This window comes from Rattus norvegicus, chromosome 1, assembly GCF_021556685.1.
Source record: "Rattus norvegicus strain SHRSP/BbbUtx chromosome 1, alternate assembly SHRSP_T2T, whole genome shotgun sequence".
Lineage (NCBI taxonomy): Eukaryota > Metazoa > Chordata > Mammalia > Rodentia > Muridae > Rattus > Rattus norvegicus.
The window spans coordinates 172,002,501-172,029,336 of NC_141534.1; the positions used below are offsets into that span (position 1 = coordinate 172,002,501).

A 26,836-nucleotide genomic window follows, 5' to 3' on the forward strand; every position below is an offset into this window, starting at 1 on the left:
GCTGAAGATAGTTTGGGAGAGTTGAGGCTGAAGAAATTAGAACTGAAGGTGGACATGAGATCTGTGACCCAAAACTCTGCCCTCTAGCTTCATGATTTGATGTTTTGTATTTTAAACTAAAAGTCAGCAGGTTCTTATAAAGAAGCTTTTATAAGGGGAAGATGTTTTATGGGCCTCCATTTCCTTTGCCGACCCATCTTAAACTCTTATCCAAAGCTACTTTGCTTTTAAATACCCAAATCCAATGAGAAATGGGGGGGGTGTTGCTTGTGAACTCTCAATTTGGCACCACTGTTTTTTCTTACTCTTTAATTCATTCATTTTGGAGCACTAAAGACTGTTATACTTATCATTTTTTTATTTAAAAATACTCAAAATATAGTAATCTAAATCATACACATGTTTTTCCTTTGAGGAAATTGTGTATAATCTTTTCTTCTTCACACCCATTTCTTCCCCTTCCTCTTTGTGCTGCTTCTATTAAAACATTTACAAAGACAGACTTAGACTATGTAACATCTTTAATTTCAAATATTTAGAAATCTTAACCCCTCTGTTTATTGGCATGAGAAATAGTGGGAAGTGGCTTAACTTACTAAAACACTTCTCCATGAAACCAGATGCAGGAGAATGCTTGTCAGCTAATTATAACTATATGATACAACATAGGTAATAATGACAGATGCAATGATATTCAGTTGTAGATATCAGACTAATGATATCTATTGTTCTTATGATACTTATCAGTTTTGTTATCTCCTCCTCATATATATAGCTCTTGAAATAGACATAACATTCCTCCTTACTCTCAACACTAATTTTAAGAGCAGCACAGCTCACATCTGACCGCTCAGCTTCTCACACTTTTTGTGTAGGTGAACAGTGTTATAAGATTATTTACTCAGAGCTGAAGAAAAGAGAAAGAGTCAAAGGCGTTGGGGAAAATGCATTTTTAATAACAACACTTTGCTTGAAAAGTCTTTAAATTTTTATAGATCGCAATTAAGCCTGGAAGAACTGCCCCATAGAAGCTGGCAACTGCCTTTAAACCATGCCCAGCATCAACCTGCAACAAAATGTCCTCAGCAATGTCACTGAGGCCCACCCTCTTTCTTTCCTGTTGCTGGGGATTCCAGGGCTGGAAGCTACACAGTTCTGGCTGGGTTTTCCCTTCAGTGTCGTGTATCTGATCGCTCTTGTTGGAAACATCATCATTTTGTTTGTTATATGGACTGACAGGACCCTTCACCAACCCATGTTCTACTTTCTGGCCATGCTGTCTGTGGTTGACTTAAGTCTCTCTACTGCTACCATCCCCAAGATGTTGAGCATCTTCTGGTTTAGGCTCCAGGAGCTGTGCTTTGGGTGCTGTGTTGCTCAAGTCTTTTTTATCCATTTTTTCACAGTCATGGAGAGCATCATACTCCTCGCTATGGGCTTTGATCGCTATGTGGCTATTTGCAACCCTCTCAGGTACACCACGATCCTCACCAACAGAGTCATCGGTGTGATTGCTGCGCTCGTGGTTATAAGGAGTCTCTGTATGATTGTCCCGATCATTTTTCTCCTCCTGAGGCTGCCTTACTGTGGACACAGAATCATCCCACATACCTACTGTGAGCATATGGGCGTGGCACGACTAGCCTGTGCCAGCATCAGAGTCAATGTCTACTTTGGTCTTGGGAATATTTCCATCTTGTTCCTGGATGTGCTTCTTATTATAGTTTCTTATGCTCGGATCTTATATGCTGTCTTCCATCTTCCCTCTCAAGATGCTCGCGTGAAGGCTCTTAATACGTGTAGCTCCCATATCTGTGTCATCTTAGCCTTCTTTGGCCCAGCTCTTTTCTCATTCCTTACTCATCGCTTTGGTCACAACATCCCTCAGTATATCCATATCCTCCTGGCTAACCTCTATGTAGTCATCCCTCCTGCCCTTAACCCAGTCATTTATGGAATCAGAACCAAGCAGATCCAGCAGAGGGTGAAGAGTCTTTTTGTTTAAAAAGATTGAACACAGCTGGTGCCCTTCTTACAGTGATCATATCTATAATACAGAAGGCTTTACAGATGTAAATGACATAAAATCTAAAAATTCAAAATAAAAATAATATAACAGTGAATCAGAAAACAGCACTATTGTCTGAGGAATAAACAATCAAAAAGCTCAGATCTTCACTCTTGCCAAGTAAGAGAGGATCTTTCTATCTTCAAATTCCTGACTGCTCTACATCCAACAGAGGGAAATCACATTCCTGCCTCCTGTATGGTTATCAATGATGAAAAGTAAAGTTAGCATAAAAGAACTGAGACAGATTATTTCCATTATATAAATGAGCTTAGAAATCAGACTTGTGCAAGATACAGGCTCTCAGACCACACGGAAGCAATACTGCACAAAAGGGTGTCAAACAGGCAAATACATTCCAGGAGAGACAAAACAAGGCATAAACAGCAGTGGTGATATCAGATGAATGAGAAGCCAGCCAAGTATATCTAAGAAATAATGTCGGATAAGAAAATAGGGCAGAAAAATTATAGCTGGTATCTAAATACCAAATAATTCAGCAAATAACTCTTATGAATAATATTCATTATAGAAACTGTGAGGCATGTAAGGCAAAATTAGACATTTAATAGGTTATGACAGCTGTCAATGAAACAAATGAACAAAAAAATTAATAACAGGGTTTTAAAAAAGCTGAACCACAAGGAAGACAATTTACACATGTACAGCCAACCTTCTAACCTGACACCAAAAACTTCTATTCTTCAGATCTTCAAAACACTTACAAAATGTACTATATCATGGACAAATCACAGCCTGAACACTTTCCAGTGTGATTTCTGACTATGCACACTAGCCCTCTCCTAATTTCATCCCAAACACATCAGTTCTTCTCAGATGTTTTAAAAAAATAAAAATAATATTGCCCTGAAAAATTTGATAAGAGATAATTTGTTCAATGGATGGGAGGATAAGGTCTAACAAAACTTGAATGTATAATAAAATTTAAGTATGATAATAAAATATAATAACATAATTAAATAAATTAGTTAATTTTAATAATATTGAACATCAGGGCCTTATGGTGTAACCCAGGCTGACTGCTTTCCCAAAACCTTTATGCATCAGACTCTCTAGTGACTGGTATGCTGCAGATAGACATATAAAATATATATAATGTATATAGTACAATATCTATATTTATATATACATTGTGTTTAATGTATATATAAATGTGTGAGTATTGTAATGTGTATGTTTATATTTTATATTATATTGTGTATATTTATAATATGTATAATGTGCACACATATCCTGATCTTTGGCTGTGTTAAAGGTATGTTGTATCTTCTACTGAAACTTGGCAGAATATGTCATTCAACAGCAAGTTTTAAGAAAGAGTAATTTATTTGCTGAAAGAAGAACTTACTATTAGAGCTATCAAGTTCTAGGTCTCTTGCTGGTAATATTTCTTTCACAGAGATGTTAAACAGACAACTTGCAGTGGTAATAGAAGTAGATTTGGGTAAGGCCATGTAAGTAATGAGGGCACAATAATGTGAACTAGGCAGTCAAGTGCAATTTAGTCATACTACAGAGAACAAGAAAGCATGTTTGTGTTCCGAGTATTGAACTCGATGACTTTCACCAGAGAAATGTGTAAAACTTTTTAGCAGGTATTCATAAATTTCAAAAAATAAAAGAGACAATAGCAGAAATAATTTTGTAGATAAATCATAAAGTATTGCAGTATGAAAAAATATAAGAAACAGCCAAAGTAGGTAAGCTATACAACCTGATCTTCACAACTTGCAGTAAAATATGCAAATAACAAGTTGCTAGAAAGATCTTAATAAAATATTGTTCAAGCAAAAATAAAGTCAAACTTGATTTTAAAAGTTGCCATAGCTTTCACCTTACCCAGTTGTATAACACTCCTAATTATTTTCAATAACTTAATATATAAATATTTTCAAATTATGTCATTAGTGCAGCAAACTTCAGGGATAAGAATAAACATTAATAGAAGTAATGAACATGGTAATTAGCAGACACTGAAGTTTGTGTCACCAATTTGATTGTACATATATTATCTGCTTCAATATTCTTTACCTTGAAACTGTCACTGTATGCACTTGATGACTGAATACTTGAGATAAAAATGTCCCTAAAATTCAACTTCATGATTTTATTTTAGGACTAGGATTTTCTTCTGATCCCCTTTTAAAAATACATTGAAATGTAGAGTAAATTAGAAATAAAGTATTTCAAGTATACATTATCACAAGAAAACTCATAACGATCCAAAATGAGTTTCACATATGTAAGTGATAAGTTTTACTCATCTTCATTTCCATAACCCTCTTTCATGACACCTGCCTCTTCTACTGAAACCTTTATTCATCTGAAGCAATCCCCCTCCAATTTCCAGTTCTTTGTGGGGGAAGCATTTGTGTGCACATTTATGCCTGTGCAAGTATATGTGGTGTGTGTGTGTGTGTGTGTGTGTGTGTGTGTGTGTGTGTGTGTGTGTGTGTGCGTGTGTGTGTGTGACTTGTTGAGTTAATTAAGATGCTCACATGAGCATATATGGGGAATAAACCTCCTAAATATGCATTATTTTCACATATCCCATTAACTTATTTCTCTATAAATCATTGTGCGTGTCTCCTTGCCATCATTTACCCATTTCTTCTTATCAAATTAGAACATATATATGTATTTCCAGAAAAATATGTCCATTATGGAGGAAAAGTCAGGGATACAGGAACTGGAAGCTGGTTGGCCATATTGTCTCAGTAGTCAGGAGGAAGAGAGCAAACAGAAATAGGCTTTAACTATAAAATTCAAGGCCTGCACTCTATGGCTTACTTCCTCCAGAAAGGCTCTACCTTCTGAAGCCTCTACAACCTTTCTGAACAGTATCATCAGTTAAGTGTCAAGAGTTCAGATACATATTGCACCGACATCACAACCAAAAAAGACCAGGTAAACTTTTTGTTTTTTTAATTAATATATAGAATTAAGGGTACCAAATACTCACAAAATACATGTAGTTTTATGTATGTGTATATATATATATATATATATATATATATATATATATACATGTATCTACGTGCGTGTGTGTGTGTGTGTGTCTGGCTGCCTGGATATATATATATATATCTGTGTCTATATCCAGGTTTGGAAATAAATAAGGATCATCTTTCTTTCCTAATTATTAATTATATAAGGTTCAGAGATGACCCAGTGGAGATACTGGGTTTCCTGCCATGCTCTTTCCTCCTTTATTGCTTCTCTGCCAAAAGTGGCATCACCTATCACCACAGTGAGATTTGCAGTATTAGTGTGAAGCCATCATGTCTCTGAGCAGCTAGCCTCCTGGGACATGTTCAGGGGAGAGTGCTCCCTGGTGATGGACAGACAACTGATCATTGCTACCCAGAGACAGAAAAAAGATCTACCCTCAGAGATGTGGGAATTTTCTGTGCTGTATCTATGTCCTCAGTGGGAGGAGGTACTCCCCAGAGAACTAGAGGGCTTCTTTTAACTCCCTGGCTCTGGTTCTTAGAACTTGGTCCCATACAGGTTGTAGTCTGTGGCATCCAGTTCTTCACAAATGACTACTCAGATGTTGGTCAGAGGTAAGTTAGTAAGTTCCAGTAATGCTGATATAAGGTCTCCAAACATTAACTGAGCTCAAGCAAGTCAGCCAGGACTCTGTTGATAGATATCAAGGGGCAGAGTGGGGGTGTGTCAGTATGGCAATAACTCAGATTCATCGCTCAAAATCAGACACCAATATCCACAGTGACAAGAAAACAAAGCAGTTTCAGTATATGCAGGAGTTTGTGTGGAGGCAGGAGCATATAAATAAAAAAATAGTATATTGTATACATTAGAGAAATAGTCATGGCAAGAAGTCAGCTGGCATAGTTGGCAACTTTTCCTTCTTATACATTTCCATCTGTCATTTTAGATGAGGCCAAATAACCGATTAGTCGTGGTGGCAGGAGAAAGTAATTTGATGGCCAAAATAGGGGGCTAAGCAATTTTAGTGGTGAATTCAAACTTACTTTAAAATGTATCAACTTAGTTTAAAAGTTTAATGAAACTACAATACTCCAGAGGTGGTATTTTAAAATGTACAATTCATATAATAAGAAGTACAGTGTGAAGTTTAAAAAGAAATTTCCTTAAATCTCATCTAGATCTCTTTTCCCCCCAAAAAAACCTAATATGTTATTTTTTTCTGTGAAAAGTAAAATTAAAAGAACTTGGCCCATTATATGCTGAGGTAATGGCTAGGAATGAATAGAGAGAGATCTAATAAGGGTCAGTGGGTGTAAATCTACTGATATTGAGTTTGATATTATCAAAACCAAAGGAAGGCAAAAGCTAGGACAATTCAATGCAGGAGGGAGCAAATCACAAAATAGCTAGAAATCATAAAATAGTTAGAAATAATTCCATAGTACATTAATAAAGGAAATCGGATACAATATGGGCACATGTCAATCAAAATGAGATATATCATCATGTTTCCAAAGCGATTTTAAAGATGATATTACAGCCACCAAATTAGAATGCATTGTACTTAAAGGAACCTCAAGACAACACAACTCACAGCACTGCTGTGACACATCACTGTCTGGACCCAACCAGCCCAGTCAATGTGGAGCTACTACCTGTGACACAGAGTCTAGCACAAAACTCACCCTCTCTGGTTAATAGTTAAGTAATAGGCTAATTTGCTCAGACACATTACCACATCATGTTACAAGTGATGACTAAGAACGGAAAACAAGGCAAAAGATGAATTCAGTTTTTGAAGTCAGCTAGCCAGTAACTAAACATCACTATATACTGTATCTGAAAAACTAGACAGAGCAGTAACACAGTGGAAACCAGTACCTGTTCATCATACTGCTCCTTCTTTAAAAGACCATGAATCATAAAATGTCTAAAATAAATTTGTGAGTATCTAGTACTCTTTTGTAATGATTGTAATATTAAAGCAAGATTTTACATTTCTAAGAGGGAGCATTGCTTTATAAGATTGTATAATAGTCTCCAGTTGTCTCTAAATTCCTTAATTTCATTCCATAGTTTAATTCCAAACCACTATCTACCTAGTTTCTCCCCTTTTTACTCCAATCCCACATACAATTTCTCTTCTGCTTTGCAAGAAATTCCTCTCAATGACTTGCATCATCACACACACATGGGAATGGAAAAATGGAGGGAGACACTCCATACTGGTTATGTATGTTACCTTCTGATTAGCTAGTATAATTATCAGTAAATAGTTGCTATATTAATGTATAAAATCCTTCCTTAAAGACTGAAGAGATAAGAGATGGAAGTACATGTTTATTGAGAATTTGAAAGTTTTTTAAACGGTTTTCTATAAATATGAGACAAATTTTTAAAGTTAAAATATCTTCTATTCCCTCTGTAGGTCGATATAGCAGTATTATGGAATTAAGGAATGGGTTCTCTGCTTCTGAAAGAATTGCACAACATACTATGAAAGAAGCTAGGGTCTCTCAGTGGAAGCCAGAAAACTGCAAGAAATACCTCTGTGATCAGTTCACACTGACATGCTTCATTCCAACAAGACACAGTTCCACCCTTCCTCCTTCCTCCTGATAGGGATCCCAGGGCTGGAAGATTTGCACCTTTGGATCGGCTTTCCCTTCTTTGCAGCATATCTAATAGCCGTCTTGGGGAACACCATCATTTTATTTGTGATCCAAACTGAACACAGCCTCCACCAACCTATGTTCTACTTTCTGGCCATGTTGGCATGCACCGATTTGGGTTTATCCACAGCCACCATCCCCAAGATGCTGGGCATTTTCTGGTTCAATCTCGGGGAGATTGCATTTGGAGCCTGCATCACTCAGATGTATACCATCCATCTATGCACCGGCCTGGAATCTGTGGTGCTGACAGTTATGGCCATAGATCGTTATATTGCTATATGTAACCCACTGAGGTACAGCATGATCCTCACCAACAAGGTGATAGCTATTCTGGGTGTAGTCATCATAGTCAGGACTTTGGTGTTTGCCACTCCATTTATATTTCTCATCTTTAGGTTGCCTTTCTGTGGTGTCCGAATTGTCCCACATACCTACTGTGAACACATGGGTTTGGCAAAGCTAGCTTGTGCTAATATCAGGGTCAATGTTATCTATGGATTGGTTGCTTTCTCAGTGGGATACATTGATCTATCTGTGATTGGATTTTCCTACATCCGGATTCTCCAAGCAGTCTTCCGCCTTCCATCCTGGGATGCTCGGCTTAAGGCACTTAGCACATGTGGCTCCCATGTGAGTGTCATGTTGGCCTTTTACCTGCCAGCTCTCTTTTCATTCATGACACACCGCTTTGGCCACAACATCCCTCACTATATCCACATACTTCTAGCCAATCTGTATGTGGTCGTTCCTCCTGCCCTGAACCCTGTTATCTATGGAGTCAGGACTAAACAGATAAGGGAGAGAGTAGTAAGAATGCTTAACCCTAAGATGCACTGAAATTTAGTTCCAAGATCTTCCATAACAGTCTAATAAGAAAATAATGATGTCTAGTCAGATGTAAACATTAGAAACACATTCTGTTAAATTTCCATGAGAGAGCACGTGAACAATAAAATCTGGGAAACCAAATTGCTTACTTCCCCTCATTATTGCCATAAAAGTCAATCCCATTACACAACCCTCCAAGGTTTATAAGTTAGTACACACCATCAAAAGATGTTACATAAAGATTCCAAACTCTTATCTCTATTCCAACCTATAAGAGGTACAGCAAAACCCTTTTTAAGCTCATGACAGCATAAAATTACTAGAGGGAGAAAAGAGGATTGGAAAAAGTCAGTGTCCATTAACTACCTTGAGTAGCATCCTCCCACAAAAAGATTCTATCTAGTCACATGTCAAAGCCAAAGTTATAGTGATAAAAATGTCATGGAATATTACCTAAACCAAGAATACCGTGGTAAAAGAGGAACTAAATGTCATAAAACACATATTCATTTAACCTCAAGTCTGGCCTTTTCTGGAAGTTTGAGCTGAAAACTACAATAACAGTTTTTGAAAGTAGGTGTACTTGAAATCCAAGTTGCAGACCAATCTGGGTTACATAATGAGCTCCTGGCTCATAGAAAAAAAAATAAGAGAAATAAAGAAAGAAGGAAGGAAGGAAGGAAGGAAGGAAGGAAGAAAGAAAGAAAGAAAGAAAGAAAGAAAGAAAGAAAGAAAGAAGGAAAGAAAGAAAACTACAAACAAAACCTAGAAAAACTTCAATATTCCTGCCCACAAAATGTTTAAAAAAACAACAAAAAATTAATTTGATGCTGTGAACTCAAAAACACCATGAAAATGTTTGAATTCTATTGAACTTTAAAACATTGGGAATCTTGCATACTTAACATAATATCTACCTTTCTTGGTGTATGTAGATTTATCTTTTTAATCATAATTTTTGATTATTCTTTGAAAAATTTTAAGCATATGTACAATGTACCTAATCATCCTTTACCCTTGCCCTCCAACATGTCTCCTTTCCAACTTCATTTTCCTCCCATTCTTTTTCAAACTTAACCCACTAAGTCCAATTAATACTTCCCATATTGATGATAAGGTGTCATCTTCTAGGATGTGGGCAATCTAGCAATGGCTTCACCCCAAATAAAAGTGACTTTCCCTTCCCAAGCAATTATGAATTGGCAATAGCACTTCAGATAGAGGTACGACTTCTGTAGCTCCTCTGATATCCTTGCTGGGTTGTTTTTTTTAATGGCTTGATCTGTCACATTCTCTCTGTCTTGTAAAACCATTAGATTACCTAACCCTCAAGAGACTTGAGGCCTCAGAGAATTGGGAGGTGTGGGAGTGGGCATCCTCTTAGAGGGGACGAAGAATGGGATAAAGAACTACGGGAGGACTGACTGGCTGCTGGTAATAACTGGATTCTAAAAAAGTGAAATTAAAAATAACCTTATATTACATTCCAAAAGTTAGCAACCAAGGTCTATTGCCTTTTGTTGATCATTTCCTCCTCCTAATGCTAACAAGATTCAATTTTCAAAGTATTGAAGTCCAGCAATCAAAAGCCCCCTTTGGCTCATCTAAGTAACTTGCCCAATCAAAATTCAACACTTCATCCTAACATGGGTTTCCTAGTTTACCTTTATAAACTGTCATTTTCCTATGTGCCACCTCTGTCTTCTCCTTACACAGAGGCAAACTTTTGTCTTGCCAGGACAAATACGCTGCTCCTTTGTTCCCTTCCCTTCTCTCTCATCCTATTTTTTGTTACTTATTCTCTGCCTTCTGTCCCCCTGGAGAAAATAAATATTTGCACTGAGAACATGGAGTTGGGGTTCCTGAGCCAATACTCTTCCTTTCAATACTAAGTACTTACACTCACTAATTTTTCAGTACTTTGAATAGTTATGGGTCTCTGCCTTAAACATTACCCATTGAAAATAAAAACTTCTACCAAATTAGCTTCACCCCCAGACCAGTAGATCATTAGCTTAGGAGAAATTTAAAACAGATTAAGAAAAGCAAATTTCACCTGTTTTATTTCATATTTCATTTGAAGTTTAGATTTATATATGGATAAATATATGACCTAAAAGTCTGTAGCTGGCTATAAGATGGGAGTAATATGTAATGAGGGGGGAATAAGATAGAGCAATGAATAGATATGTCAAAAGCAGAAATGAGCTCTGACTTTGGTGGCAATAAGTAACTCTACTTCGGGAATCACGGAATATAAAATCCTGAGAGGAATACTCAAGAATTTAAAAATATACTGTACTCCCGATTCTCCAACTTCTTCATGGCAAGGAAACTGTATTTCTCCAGGGAATAGAAGGAGTGTGAACTGTAATATAAATGTCCCTTTCTATGAAACAGAGTACAGAACTATTCCTGCCTGCTAGAAAGTACTATCTCATGGGAAAATGAAGACATCAACCCACCTCCATGATATCAGTGGGACTAGAACTAGGCTTACATGTGGGAAAGTTGTAAGAATGGCATATGGGAGTAGATCTTGAGGGGAAATTAGAGTCCTGGGTTAGAAAATTGGTAAAAGGCAAGGTGGAGGCTATACCAAATCTAAGCTAGACTCACATACCCTTTGGGGAGGACTTGTATCATACATAAGGATTCAAGGATCTGAACAAACAACAGATAGAGGATCTCATGAGCAGAACTTTGTACCTTGTACTCCTGTACTCATAAGTACATTGAGTCCTTATGAAGGTATGCTGCAGAATGTACACTTGAAACAGAAAGAAGGCTCCTATTGCAGCATTGCCTCAGGCCACTTGGTGAGCCTGGAAGTTACTTAAAATTGAACTATAGCTGCTGGTTCATGTTAGATGTCTCCTTGCTGAAAGGACTGGACTGTAACTGCTGGTTTGAACCTGGTGTCTGCCTGCTTAGAGGAGTGTCTGGAGCTGCTGAATCATATTTGGATTTTGCTATGGGACTGAACTGCTATCCAAGAAGATCAAGCTTGCCCTCAAAGAACTATTGCTGAACAGGACCACGCCTTATCCTAATAACTTTTCTCTTTCACTGCTTCTGCTGGGTGTTGGGCTAGAGGAGAGATTGAAACCTTATTAAAAGTGAGTTGAAAAAAATTACATATCTACAGGTAAGAATTATTTACACAAATTTGAGACAGGAGATTCTTGATATTGCAACACCATATCCAGATTGAAACAAGATATGAGGGTAGAGAAATCAGTATTTGAATAACACAGGGATAACCTTTACACATGGTACAAAAACATTGTTCATGCAAGTATGTATAAACACAATGTTGTCTTATGCTAGGAATGACAGGATACAGACAAGTAAATGTGGTGCCTTTGGGAAACCACAGGTGACAGCAGTCAACCTTCACAATGGCGAAGTTACCTGTCCATCTGCACCAAGCCAAAGAACAACATGTGATTGAGGCCCTGTTAGAACCAAGTTTGGGTTATCTTGCTGACAGGGGATACATATCTCAGAGATATTGGGCATCACTAAGTTTAATGCAGATGAATTTGAAGACAAGGTAGCTGAGTAACAACTCATCACTGATGGCTGTGGGGTCAAATATCTGTCCAAATGTAGTCTCCTGGACAAGTGACTCCCACAGTGCTCTCCCATACCTTATCAAATCATGTTCAGTAACAAAATCTCACATACAGTCTACCAATAAGAAAGAAAGAAAGAAAGAAAGAAAGAAAGAAAGAAAGAAAGAAAGAAAGGAAGGAAGAAAGAGAGGAAGGAAGGAAGGAAGGAAGGAAGGAAGGAAGGAAGGAAGGAAGGAAGGATGATGGGAACATGATTATTTTGGAAGAATAAATGTAATATTAAAAAACTTAAAATATTTTATCCATTTTTTAAATTTTAGGTACTAATTCTTTATATTTTATTTATTTTTATTTTTTAAAATATTTATTCTAGTTTACACAGCTGCACATGACTTAATCAGGCATATTTTTAGACATTCACAGAAAGCACTCATATGAGAACATTTATTACAGATCCAGGGAGATGGTTCAGTGGGTACAGATGAGTGGGTTAACAAGTCACATGAGCTGAACTTATCTATGGAATCTACATCCTAGAAAGAGCAAATCAACTCCTACAAGTTGTCCTCTAACACACTCTCTCTCTCTCTCTCTCTCTCTCTCTCTCTCTCTCTCTCTCTCTCTCTCTCTCTCTTTCATTGTTAATATCTCCCCAGGTATAGTAAAGGCTTCTTTTAACCCAGGTATCTATTTTAAAACTAAATACACAACTGTAGCATGGCTCACTGAGAAAGAAAGGAATCTTGGTAAGTCTTTGCAACATATGATTAGAATTGAGAATTAAATTAAGATTCAGAATATAAATGAAACTTTCAAAGAATAAAAAGTATAATTAGAAAAGAATACAGAACCAAAGAAAAATCTATTCATAGGTGAAAATACATAAGGCTTATATCAGAGTAGTGAACACAATGTCATGTATTAATAGTGTATATCAAGATTAAGGGGGAAGACATTGGAAGGCATTAGAAAGACAATGACTTATCATTCAAATATAGACACTACTGTGCATTTATCTACATGAAACAGAAGCACAGGACATGATATAACTTGCCTATGCTTAATCAGCTGAGAGTAGAATGAATCAGGATCTGATTCTGCTTCATAGTCTAATATCACTACACATCCTGTAATTTTATTTAGTTTTCCAATATCTTCTGTTGTCTTGGTGACATAATAAGTGATACATTGAGAAAGGAGCCACAATAGTTAAAGGACAGAGCAGTACATTTTAGCTCTTTACATTTAAAGGGATTTCACAATACTTTCACATGAGAAGAGACACAAAATATCTATTAGCTATTTGCCCTCTCTTCAACCTTCACATTTCAGAGGGATTAAGCTAAATTTAAGCTCATTGTAGGAGTTTACAGTTAAGTACAAGATGAGAAGATGAGACATGAGGTCAAAAATGCAGATACAGACATGAGAACACATGCTCTGGGAACTAAGTTTGCAAGCCTATAATAAAGAACCTCAATTTGTACAGAGTGCAGTTCTTCATTACTCTGGACTTCAAGGAGGTAATCTTCATGTATTTGTAGAAAGTTAGAATTGAAAATAACATGTCATTCTATAGAGTACAGCCAGGCCACAGCATCAAAATGCATTGTAGGAACTCTTCAAATAATTAATAAAATATATGTACATAAAGAAAATTGTGCAATATCTGTGTGGAGAATATTTTGAACAAGTGGCACCAGTCAACATGGAGAGTAGCAAATATAATGCCACACTGGCCATGGAGTAAGCAAGAAGTCTGCTCATGGAATGAGGCCATAATAAAAATGCCTGAGTAAACTTCCTTAGATGGTAATATGTCTCCATGCAACTTTCGTACAAGGTCAGGATAGTGTACTCCAGCTCTATGAAAGGATAAGGGATGCCTCACTTTTGTACACCTCATAGGCTTTCCTAAACGTGTCGTTCTGTGTCTAATTGTAATCTGCACCTTTTCCCTGTATGGAACTGTATGCATGAATCTAATAGCTTTGAGTGATTTTTATGAGTCCATCTAGTGCATTCTTGAGCTGAAGATAATTTGGGAGAGTTGAGGCTGAAGAAATGAGAACTGAAGGTGGACATGAGATCTGTGACCCAAAACTCTGCCCTTTAGCTTCATGATTTGATGCTATGTATTTTAAACTAAAAGTCAGCAGGTTCTTATAAAGAAGCTTCACAAGGGGAAGATGTTTATGGGCCTCCATTTCCTTTTGTTGACTCATCTTAAATTCTTATCCATAGCTAATTTGCTTTTGAATACCCAAATCCAGTGAGATATGAGGGGTCTGCTTGCAGACTCTCAATTTGGCACCACTATCTTTTTCCACTCTTAAATTCATTCATTTTGGAGCACTAAAGACTGTTATACTTATCATTGTTTTATTTAAAAATACTCAAAATATAGTAACCTAAATCATACACATGTTTTTCCTTTGAGGAAATTGTGTATAATCTTTTCTTCTTCACACCCATTTCTTCCCCCTCCTCTTTGTACTGCTTGTATTTAAACATTTACAAAGGCAGACTTTGACTATGTAACATCTTTAATTTCAAATATTTGGAATTCTTGACCCCTCTGTTTAATGGCATGAGAAATAGTGGGAAGTGGCTTAACTTACTAAAACACTTCTCCATGAAACCAGATGCAGGAGAATGCTTGCCAGCTAATTATAACTATATGATACAACATAGGTAATAATGACAGATGCAATGATTTTCAGTTGTAGATATCAAATTAATGGTACCTATTGTTATTATAGTACTTAACTGTTTTTGTTATTTCCTCCTCATATATACCTCTTGAAAAGAGGGGAGTTTGCATTCCTCCTTACTCTCAACATTAATTTTAAGAGTAGCACAATTCACATCTGACCGCTCAGCTTCTCACACTTTTTGTGTAGGTGAACAGCCTTATAGGATTATTTACTCAGAGCCGAAGAAAAGGGAAAGAGTCAAAGGTGTTGGGGAAATGCACTTTTAGTATCAACACTTTGAAAATTTTTTAAGTTTTTATAGATCGCAATTAAGCCTGGAGGAACTGCTCCATAGAAACTGGCAACTGCCTTTAAACCATGCCCAGCATCAACCTGCAACAAAATGTCCTCAGCAATGTCACTGAGGCCCACCCTCTTTCTTTCTTGTTGCTGGGGATTCCAGGGCCGGAAGCTACACAGTTCTGGCTAGGTTTTCCCTTCTGTGTCGTGTATCTGATTGCTCTTGTTGGAAACCTCATCATTTTGTTTGTTATATGGACTGACAGGACCCTTCACCAACCCATGTTCTACTTTCTGGCCATGTTGTCTGTGGTTGGCTTAAGTCTCTCTATTGATACCATCCCCAAGATGTTGAGCATCTTCTGGTTAAGGCTGTAGGAGCTGTGTTTTGAGTGCTGTGTTGCTTAAGTCTTTTTTATTCATTTTTTCAAAGACATGGAGAGCATCGTACTCCTCGCTATGGGCTTTGATCGCTATGTGGTTATTTGCAACCTTGTCAGATACACCAAAATCCTCAAAAACAGATTCATCTGTGTGATTTCTGCACTCATGGTTATAAGGAGTCTGTATGATTTTCCCCATCATTTTTCTCCTCCTGAGGCTGCCTTACTGTGGACACAGAATCATCCCACATACCTACTGTGAGCACATGGGCATGGCATGACTAGCCTGTGCCAGCATCAGAGACAATGTCTACTTTGGTCTTGGGAATATTTCCATCTTGTTCCTGGATGTTCTTCTTATTACAGTTTCTTACACTCAGATCTTATATGCTGTCTTCCATCTTCCCTCTCAAGATGCTCTCCTGAAGGCTCTTAATATGTGTAACTTCCATATCTGTGTCATCTTAGCCTTCTTTGGCCCAGCTCTTTTCCCTTTTCTTACTCATTGCTTTGGTCACAACATCCCTCAGTATATCCATATCCTCCTGGCTAATCTCTTAGTAGTTATCCCCCTGACTTCAACCCAATCATTTAAGGAATCAGAACCTAGCAGATCCAGCAGAGGCTGAAGAGTCTTTTTGTTTAAAAGGATTGAGCACAGCTGATGCCTATTTTACAGTGATTATAATATTTGGCACGGGGGGCTTCACAGAAGTAAATGACATAAAATCTAAAAATTCAAACTAAAAATAATATAAAGTGAATCAGAAAACAGCACTATTATCTGAGGAATAAGCAATCAAAAGGCCCAAATCGTCACTCTTGCCAAGTAAGAGAGGATACTTCTACCTTCAAATTCCTGGCTGCTCTACACCCAACAGAAGGAAAACACATTCTTACCTCCTGTGTGGTCACCAATGATGAAAAGTATAGTTAGCATAAAAGAACTGAGAAAGATTTATTTCCATTTTATAAATGTGCTTAGAGTTCAGACTTCTACAAGATACAGGCTCTCAGACCACACAGAAGCAATACTGTACAAAGGGAGTCAAACAGGCATATACATCCCAGGAGAGGCAAAACAAGGCAAAAACAGCAGTGGTGATATCAGATGAATGAGAATCTAGCCAATTATATATAAGAAATAATGATGGATAAGAAAATAGAGCAGAGAAATTATAGCTGGGATCTAATCACCAAATAACTCAGCAAATAACTCTGATGAATAATATTCATTATAGAAACTGTCAGATATGTAAGGCAAAATTAAGAGTTTTAATAGGTTATTACACCTGTCAATGAAACAAATGAACAGAAAATGAATAACAGGGTGTTTAAGAAGCCGAACTATGGTTTTCAGCTGGAACCCCAGCCTCGCTGATCCCAGCCCACAGCTCACTGCTCCCAAACCCCTTGAGAGAGAAAGCTCAAAGCCCAGACAGGAGGGCAATCCTGAGACTTCACAGCGGGAGAGACCACCAATACAGCCCACCCCTGTACACATCCCTGGCCCAAGAGGAAACTGTATATGGCCTCTGAGAACCAGAAGATAGGGGCACTCAAACGGCAGACAACACCCTCACCTGAAGCAAACCAGTCAACAGTTCTCTGCACCCAAATCCTGTGGGAGGGAGAGCTAAACCTTCAGAGGGCAGACACGCCTAGGAAGTCAGAAGAGACTACACTCTAGCCACATTTCTGACTCCAGAGGAAAACACCTAACCCCATCTGGGACACTGGTGCATGGGGGCCCCGGAAAAGGGCAGCTCAGGCCCTCCTGGTTTCCGCCCTTATGGAGAGCTCAAAAGCAGCCCCCCACAAGTAACGTGAGCCGTGGGACCACAGGTAAGACCAACTTTTCTGCTCCAAGCGACCTGCTGGTTGGAATCAGGACACACGCCCACAGGAACAGCTGAAGACCAGTAGACAGGAAAGACTACACGCCCAAAAGCAGAACACTCTGTTCCCATAACTGGCTGAAAGAAAACAGGAAAACAGGTCTACAACACTCCTGATACACAGGCTTATAAAACGGTCTAGCCACTGTCAGAAATAGTAGAACAAGGTAACACGGAGACAACCTGATGGAAAGAGGCAAGCGCAGGAAACCAAGCAACAGAAACGAAGACTACATGTCATCATCGGAACCCAATTCTCCCACCAAAGCAAACACTGAATATCCAAACACACCAGAAAAGCAAAATCTAGATTTAAAATCACATTTGATCATGATGCTGGAGGACTTCAAGAAAGACATGAAGAACTCCCTTAGAGAAATGCAGGAAAACATAAATAAGCAAATAGAAGCCTATAGAGAGGAATAACAAAAATCCCTGAAAGAATTCCAGGAAAACAGAATCAAACAGGTGAAGGAATTGAAAATGGAAATAGAAGCAATAAAGAAAGCACAAAGGGAAACAACCCTGGATATAGAAAAACCAAAGGAAGAAGCAAGGAGACATAGATACAAGCATCACCAACAGAATGCAAGAGATAGAAGAGAAAATCTCAGGAGCAGAAGATTCCATAGAAATCATCGACACAATGGTCAAAGAAAATGTAAAACGGAAAAAGCTACTGGTCCAAAACATATGGGAAATCCAGGACTCAATGAGATCAAACCTAAGGATAATAGGTATAGAAAAGAGTGAAGACTTCCAGATCAAAGGACCAGTAAATATCTTCAACAAAATCATAGAAGAAAATTTCCCTAACCGAAAGAAAGAGATGCCCATAAACATACAAGAAGCCTACAGAACTCCAAATAGATTGGACCAGAAAAGAAAATCCTTCTGTCACATAATAGTCAAAACACCAAATGCACAAAACAAAGAAAGAATATTAAAAGCAGTAAGGGAAAAAGGTCAAGTAACATATAAAGGCAGACCTATCAGAATCACACCAGACTTCTCACCAGAGACTATGAAAGCTAAAAGATCCTGAACAGATGTCATAAAAACCCTAAGAAGAAAAAAAATGCCAGCCCAGGGTGCTGTATCCTGCAAAACGCTCAATTAACATAGATGGAGAAACCAACATATTCCATGACAAAACCTAATTTACACAATATCTTTCTACAAATCCAGCCCTACAAAGGATAATAAATGGTAAAGCCCAACATAAGGAGGCAAGCTATACCCTAGAAGAAGCAAGAAACTAATCGTCTTGGCAACAAAACAAAGAGAATGAAAGCACACAAACATAACTTCATATCCAAATATGAATGTAACAGGAAGCAATAATCACTATTCCTTAATATCTCTCAACATCAATGGTCTCAACTCCCCAATAAAAAGACATAGATTAACAAACTGGATACGCAATGAGGACCCTGCATTCTGCTGCCTACAGGAAACACACCTCAGAGACAAAGACAGACACTACCTCAGAGTGAAAGGCTGGAAAAGAAATTTCCAAGCAAATGGTCTGAAGAAGCAAGCTGGAGTAGCCATTCTAATATCGAATAAAATTGATTTTCAACTAAAAGTCATCAAAAAAGATAAGGGAGGTCACTTCATATTCATCAAAGGAAAAATCCACCAAGATGAACTCTCAATCCTAAATATCTATGCTCGAAAAACAAGGGCACCTACATACATAAAAGAAACCTTACTAAAGCTCAAAGCACACATTGCACCTTGTAGGGAGCTGCGACGTGCTGCGCCTCAAAGATGGTGCTGGTTTCTGCCTTCCACCCTCCCAAAGGTGAGCACTCCTTGTAGTAAACAAGTCCTTATTTGGCTATGCCTGCCTGGCCTGCTAGCTTCCACATAGTGACAGCCTATCTGCATGACCCTCGTGGTTTGCTAGGAATGGCCAGGGCTAGCTATTTAAGTGTGGTGCTGGGGCTCCCCAGGGTCAGAAGTTTGTATCAAGGTTCCTGCTTGAAGAAGATCTCCTCTGGTCGTGCCTTCCTTGCTGGTCAGGTTGGGCGCAACAGCACCTCACACAATAATAGTAGGAGATTTCAACACCCCACTCTCATCAATGGACAGATCATGGAAACAGAAATTAAACAGAGACATCGGGTGTAGCTTGCCTCCTTATGTTGGGCTTTACCATTTATTATCCTTTGTAGGGCTGGATTTGTAGAAAGATATTGTGTAAATTTGGTTTTGTCATGGAATATCTTGGTTTCTCCATCTTTGTTAATTGAGAGTTTTGCAGGATACACCCATTCAGAGCCTGCCCTACATGTGGCCCATACATATAAAGCCACCAAACTAGATAAGATTGATGAAGCAAAGAAGTGCAGGCTGACAGGAACCAGATGTAGATCTCTCCTGAGAGACACACCCAGATTACAGCAAATACATAGGCAAATGCCATCATTAAATCACTGAACTGAGAACGGGACCCCCGTTGAAGGAATCAGAGAAAGGACTGAAAGAGCTTGAAGGGGCTTGAGACCCCATATGAACAACAATGCCAACCAACCAGAGCTTCCAGGGACTAAACAACTAACCAAAGACTATACATGGACTGACCCTGGGCTCCAACCTCATAGGTAGCAATGAATAGCCCAATAAGAGCACCAGTGCAAGGGAAAGCCCTTGGTCCTGCCAAGACTGAACACCTAGTGAACGTGATTGTTGGGGGGAGGGTGGTAATGGGCGGAGGATGGGGAGGGTGAGGGGTTAGGGGGATGTTGGCCCGGAAACCGGAAAGGGGAATAACAATCAAAATGTAAATAACAAATACTCAAGTTAATAAAGATAAAAAAAAAGAAAAGAATGTAAATTGGTTCACAGTTTTGAATTATGAGGTACTGTGAGTGAGACTATCTTTAACAATTCAGCTAAACTGTATTTTATCTTTAAAAAAAAGGCTTATGAAAATGAAACAAGGTAACCCAGACTAATTCTTCATTCTATGGAAAAACTTTGAGGTAAGAGAAAACCAATATTTTAAGCTTCAAACTGCACAGAAATTGGTTATGTCACTTAAGCTAAGTAATGCAACACAATGTAAAATTCATTTGTAATGTGATTCCAGGAACATATTATAAATCTTACCCATGTATATGAGAAATTATAATATACATCGTAATGGTAGATTATCATGTGTTGTTTATGTACACCAAGAAGCTGAATCCAGAGGCAGAGTTTTTCCCCAATTCATATCCAGCATGTTTATCTTAGAGAGTCTGTGATAGGAACAACAAATTGGAAGCAACAGCCAAAAGAAGAACTTCTGGCCAGAACCTTCTTTATCAGTCATATATTTCATTACCACAACCACCCTAGCCAGTTCCTACTGGTTGCTACTGGATGATGTAAGTATTTGATGTGATGCTCTGCTCCCTTTCTGCTGCTTTCCACCTAACTCTTTTCTCCATAAATGTTTTAAATAGGGCTGGAGAGATGGCTCAGCGGTTAAGAGCACCCGACTACTCTTCCAGAGGTCCTGAGTTCAATTCCCAGCAACCACATGGTGGCTCACAACCATCTGTAAAGAGATCTGATGCCCTCTTCTGGTGTATCTGAAGACAGCTACAGTGTACTTATATATAATAAATGAATAAATCTTTAAAAAATGTTTTAAATAATAAATGTGATTTTGACATTCTTTTTTTAAATTTTTATTATTTTATTTATTTACATTCCTGTCATTGCCCACCCCCACAGTCAACCCCTCCCATAGTTCCTCATCCCTTCCTTCTTCCTCTTGCCTCTGAGAAGATGTTAACCCCTCCCCACCTCCACATAGTAGGCCTCCCCATTCCCTGAGGCCTGAAGTCTCTCAAGGATTAGGCACATCTTCTCCCACTAAAGCCTGATCAGGTAGACTTCTCCAAGGGCCTCAACTGGCACATGTATGTTCCTGGATGGTGGCTTAGTCTCTGGTATGTGGGTCTGGGTAAATTGAAACTGCTGGCCTTCCTCTAGGATCATTCTCCCCTTCAGCTTTGTCAATCCATCCCCTAATTGGACCATAGCAATCCCCAACTTTAGTTCAATGGTTGGGTGTATGTGTCTGCATCTGTTTCATTCAGCTGCTGGTCTGGCCTCTCAGGGGACAGCCACGCCAGGCTCCCAGTGTAAGTACAGCATAGCAGTGGTAATAGTGTCAGGCCCTGGTGCCTTCCCATAAGATGCATTTCCAAGATGGGCTGGTCATTGGACTGCTTTTTCTTCAATGTCTTCTTATTTTTGCCCCTGCAGTTTTTTTATACATTAACAGTTCTGGGTCAAAATTTTTGACTATGGAATTGCAACCCCATCCCTCTACTTGATGTCTTTCTATTGGAGGTGGACTCCAGGGGTTTTCTTTCCCCACCGTTAGGCACTTCATGGAAGGTCTCTTTCTTTACATTATGTCCTGAGAGTCTCTCACTTCCCAGGCCTCTGGTACTTTCTAAAGGATATCCCCTCCCACCTCACCCCTAATGCTGGTCTTCTCTCCTGTCCCTCTCCAATATCTAATCCTGTTTCCCTTTTCCTGTCCTCCTCTCCTCTCCCACCCAGGTCCCTCCCGCTCTCTTTCTCCTATGATTATTTCCTTCCCCCTTCTAAATGGAATTGAAATATCCTCACTTGGGCCTTTCTACTTGTTATACTTCTTACAGTCTGTGGGTTGTGCCCTAGGTAGTCTGAGCTTTTTGACTAATATCTTGAAAACTGGTACAGTCACCATGAAAATCAATTTGGCTGGTCCTCAAAAATTAGAAATACTTCTGCCTAAAGACCGAGCTATACTACTTTTGGGTATATACCCAAAAGGATGCCCCACAATACCACAAGGACCCATATTTCACCATGTTCATAGCAGCCTTATTAGTATTATTCAGAAGCTAGAAACAACAAAGAAATCCCTCAACAGAAGAATGGATACAGAAAATGTAGCTCATGTATAGAATGGAATATTATTCAACTATTAAAAATGAGGACATCTTCTCAAGTGGTAGTGAAGCATGCTCACGTGGGCCCTTCTGTTTGTTAACCTTCTTGAGTTCTGTCAACTGTATCTGGGTATTCAGTACTTTTTTAGCTAATATCCACTTATTAGTGAGTACATACCATGCATGTGTTTTTGGGTATGAGTTACTTCACTCAGGATGATATTTTCTAGTGCCATCCATTTGCCTGCAAAACTCACAATGTCCTCGTCCTTAATAGCTGAATAGTATTCCATTGTGTAAATGAACTACATTTTCTGTATCCATTCTTCCATTGTGGGACAGCTGGGTTGTTTCCAGCTTCTGGCTATCATAAATAAGAGCACTATAAAAATAGTGGAGTGTGTACCCCTGTGGCAGAGTGAGGCATTTTTTGGGTATATCCAAGAGTGGTATATCAGGGTATTTAGGTAGATCTATTTCCAGTTTTCTAAGGAACCTCCAGATTGATTTACAGAGGGGACAGGGAGGGGAAAAGAGAACATGATCAAGTATTGGGGAGGGGGAACAGGAATCAAGCACTGAGGGCCAGCAAAATGAGTGGAAATATGTAATCTTGGATGGTGGGAGGTGAGAAGACACTCTAGAAAGTACCAGAGACCTAGAAAGTGAAAGTCTCTTAGGACTTAAAGAAAGGGACCTTAGATGAAATGTTCAACAATGGGGACAAATAGAGTCCACCTCCAGTAGAAAGATAGGGCATCAAGTGAAGGAATGGGGTTGTCATCCCACACTCAAAAACTCTGACCCATAATTGTTCCTGTCTAAAAGATCTGTAGAGACAAAAATGGAGAAGAGACTGAGAGAAAGGAGGTCCAGTGACCAGCCCAAACTGGGATCCAGCTCAAGGGGAGGCTCCAAGGCCTGACCCTATTACTAATGCTATGGTGTGCTTATAGATAGGATCCTATCATGGGCTACCCTCTGAGAGGCCCAACAAGCAGCTGAATGAGTCAGACACAGACACACCAAAACGATGAACAGAAGCTGGGAACACCTGTGGTTGTATTAGAAAAAGGCTGGAAGAAGCTGAGGAGGACTGCAACCTCATAGGAAGATCGGCAATCTCAACAAACCTGGACACCTGAAACCTCTCAGACACTGAGCCACCAACCAAGCAGCATGCACTACTTTATATGAGGCCCCTGACACATATACATCACCAGTCTCAGTGAGAGAAGATGCACCTAACCCTTGAGGCTGCAGGGAATAGGGAAGTCTGGTGGGGTGGTGGTGGGGACATCCCTTTGGACACAGGGGAGGAGAAATGGAATAAGGAACTGTCTGTGGGCTACTCATAAGGGGGATAATGACTGGATTGTAAAAAAAAAGATTAAAGATTTTTTTTAAATGAGAACATCATGAATTTTGCAGGCAAGTAGATAAAAGTCCTGGAAAGAATAGGAATTCAAGGCCCACACCTAAACATAGTAAAAGCCATATACAGCAAACCAGTTGCTAACATTAAACTAAATGGAGAGAAACTTGAAGCAATCCCACTAAAATCAGGGACTAGACAAGGTTGCCCACTCTCTCCCTACTTATTCAATATAGTTCTTGAAGTTCTAGCCAGAGCAATCAGACAGCAAAAGGAGGTCAAGGGGATACAGATCGGAAAAGAAGAAGTCAAAATATCACTTTTTGCAGATGATATGATAGTATATTTAAGTGATCCCAAAAGTTCCACCAGAGAACTACTAAAGCTGATAGACAACTTCAGCTAAGTGGCTGGGTATAAAATTAACTCAAATAAATTAGTAGCCTTCCTCTACACAAAAGAGAAACAGAATAAAACAAATACAGAGGCGAATGCCAGCAGCAAACCACTGAACTGAGAATAGGACTCCCATTGAAGGAATCAGAGAAAGAACTGGAAGAGCTTGAAGGTGCTCGAGACCACATATGTACAACAATGCCAAGCAACCAGAGCTTCCAGGGACTAAGCCACTACCTAAAGAATATACATGGACTGACCCTGGACTCTGACCTCATAGGATTGAATATCCTAGTAAGATCATCAGTGTAAGGGGAAGCCCTGGGTCCTGCTAAGACTGAATGTGATTGTTGGGGGGAGGGCGGCAATGGGGGGAGGATGGGAAGGGGAACACCCATAAAGAAGGGGAGGGGGAGGGATTAGGGGGATGTTAGCCCGGAAACCAGGAAAGGGAATAACACTCGAAATGTATATAAGAAATACTCAAGTTAATTAAAGAGAGAGAGAGAGAGAGAGAGAGAGAGAGAGAGAGAGAGAGAGAGAAACAAGCCGAGAAAGAAATTAGGGAAATGACACCCTTCATAATAAACCCAAATACTATAAAGTACCTCGGTGTGACTTTGACCAAGCAAGTAAAAGATCTGTACAGTAAGAAATTCAAGACGCTGAAGAAAGAAATTGAAGAAGACCTCAGAAGATGGAAAGATCTCCCATGCTCATGGATTGGCAGGATTAATATAGTAAAAATGGCCATTTTACCAAAAGCGATCTACAGATTCAATGCAATCCCCATCAAAATACCAATCCATTTCTTCAAAGAGTTAGACAGAACAATTTGCAAATTCATCTGGAATAACAAAAAACCCAAGATAGCTAAAACTATCCTCAACAATAAAAGGACTTCAGGGGGAATCACTATCCCTGAACTCAAGCAGTATTACAGAGCAATAGTGATAAAAACTGCATGGTATTGGTACAGAGGCAGACAGATAGACCAATGGAATAGAATTGAAGACCCAGAAATGAACCCACACACCTATGGTCACTTGATTTTTGACAAAGGAGCCAAAACCATCCAATGGAAAAAAGATAGCATTTTCAGCAAATGGTGCTGGTTCAACTGGAGGGCAACATGTAGAAGAATGCAGATTGATCCATGCTTATCACCCTGTACAAAGCTTAAGTCCAAGTGGATCAAGGACCTCCACATCAAACCAGATACACTCAAACTAATAGAAGAAAAACTAGGGCAGCATCTCAAACACATGGGCACTGGAAAAAATTTCCTGAACAAAACACCAAGGGCTTATGCTCTAAGATCAAGAATCGACAAATGGGATCTCATAAAACTGCAAAGTTTCTGTAAGGCAAAGGACACTGTGGCTATGACAAAATGGCAACCAACAGATTGGGAAAAGATGTTTACCAATCCTAGAACTGATAGAGGACTTATATCCAAAATATACAAATAACTCAAGAAGTTAGACCGCAGGGAGACAAATAAACCTATTAAAAATGGGGTTCAGAGCTAAACAAAGAATTCACAGCTGAGGAATGCCGAATGGCTGAGAAACACCTAAAGAAATGTTCAACATCTTTAGTCATAAGGGAAATGCAAATCAAAACAACCCTGCAATTTCACCTCACACCAGTGAGAATGGCTAAGATCAAAAACTCAGGGGACAGCAAATGCTGGCGAGGATGTGGAGAAAGAGGAACACTCCTCCATTGTTGGTGGGATTGCAGACTGGTACAACCATTCTGGAAATCAGTCTGGAGGTTCCTCAGAAAATTGGACATTGAACTGCCTGAGGATCCAGCTATACCACTCTTGGGCATATACCCAAAAGATGCCCCAACATATAAAAAAGACACGTGCTCCACTATGTTCATAGCAGCCTTATTTATAATAGCCAGAAGCTGAAAAGAACCCAGACGCCCTTCAACAGAGGAATGGATACAGAAAATGTGGTACATCTACACAATGGAATATTACTCAGCTATCAAAAAGAATGACTTTATGAAATTTGTACGCAAATGGTTGGAACTGGAAAATATCATCCTGAGTGAGGTAACCCAATCACAGAGAAACACACATGGTATGCACTCATTGATAAGTGGCTATTAGCCCAAATGCTTGAGTTACCCTAGATGCCTAGAACACATGAAACTCAAGACGGATGATCAAAATGTGAATGCTTCACTCCTTCTTTAAAAGGGGAACAAGAATACCCTTGGCAGGGAATAGAGAGGCAAAGATTAAAACAGAGACAGAAGGAACACCCATTGAGAGCCTGCCCCACATGTGGCCCATACATATACAGCCACCCATTAGACAAGATGGATGAAGCAAAGAAGTGCAGGCAGACAGGAACCGCATGTAGATCTCTCCCGAGAGACACAGCAAGAATACAACAAATACAGAGGTGAATGCCAGCAGCAAACCACTGAACTGAAAATGGGACTCCCGTTGAAGGAATCAGAGAAAAAACTGGAAGAGCTTGAAGGGGCTCGAGACCCCATATGTACAACAATGCCAAGCAACCAGAGCTTCCAGGGACTAAGCCACTACCTAAAGAATATACATGGACTGACCCTGGACTCTGACCTCATAGGATTGAATATCCTAGTAAGATCATCAGTGTAAGGGGAAGCCCTGGGTCCTGCTAAGACTGAATGTGATTGTTGGGGGGAGGGCGGCAATGGGGGGAGGATGGGAA

The 26,836-nt window shown here is 39.1% G+C and overlaps 2 protein-coding genes and 1 pseudogene across 2 annotated transcripts; all 3 read left to right on the forward strand.

The window, feature by feature from the left end:
* Positions 1–1,051: 1,051 nt before the first annotated feature.
* Positions 1,052–2,005, forward strand: Or52e7 (olfactory receptor family 52 subfamily E member 7). The gene is given in 1 exon segment (NM_001000183.1): positions 1,052–2,005. A coding segment is annotated over 1 exon segment (954 nt).
* Positions 2,006–7,614: 5,609 nt separating this feature from the next.
* On the forward strand, positions 7,615–8,556 carry Or52e5 (olfactory receptor family 52 subfamily E member 5). The gene is given in 1 exon segment (NM_001001031.1): positions 7,615–8,556. A coding segment is annotated over 1 exon segment (942 nt).
* Or52e7b-ps1 (olfactory receptor family 52 subfamily E member 7B, pseudogene 1) lies at positions 15,200–16,150 on the forward strand (annotated as a pseudogene).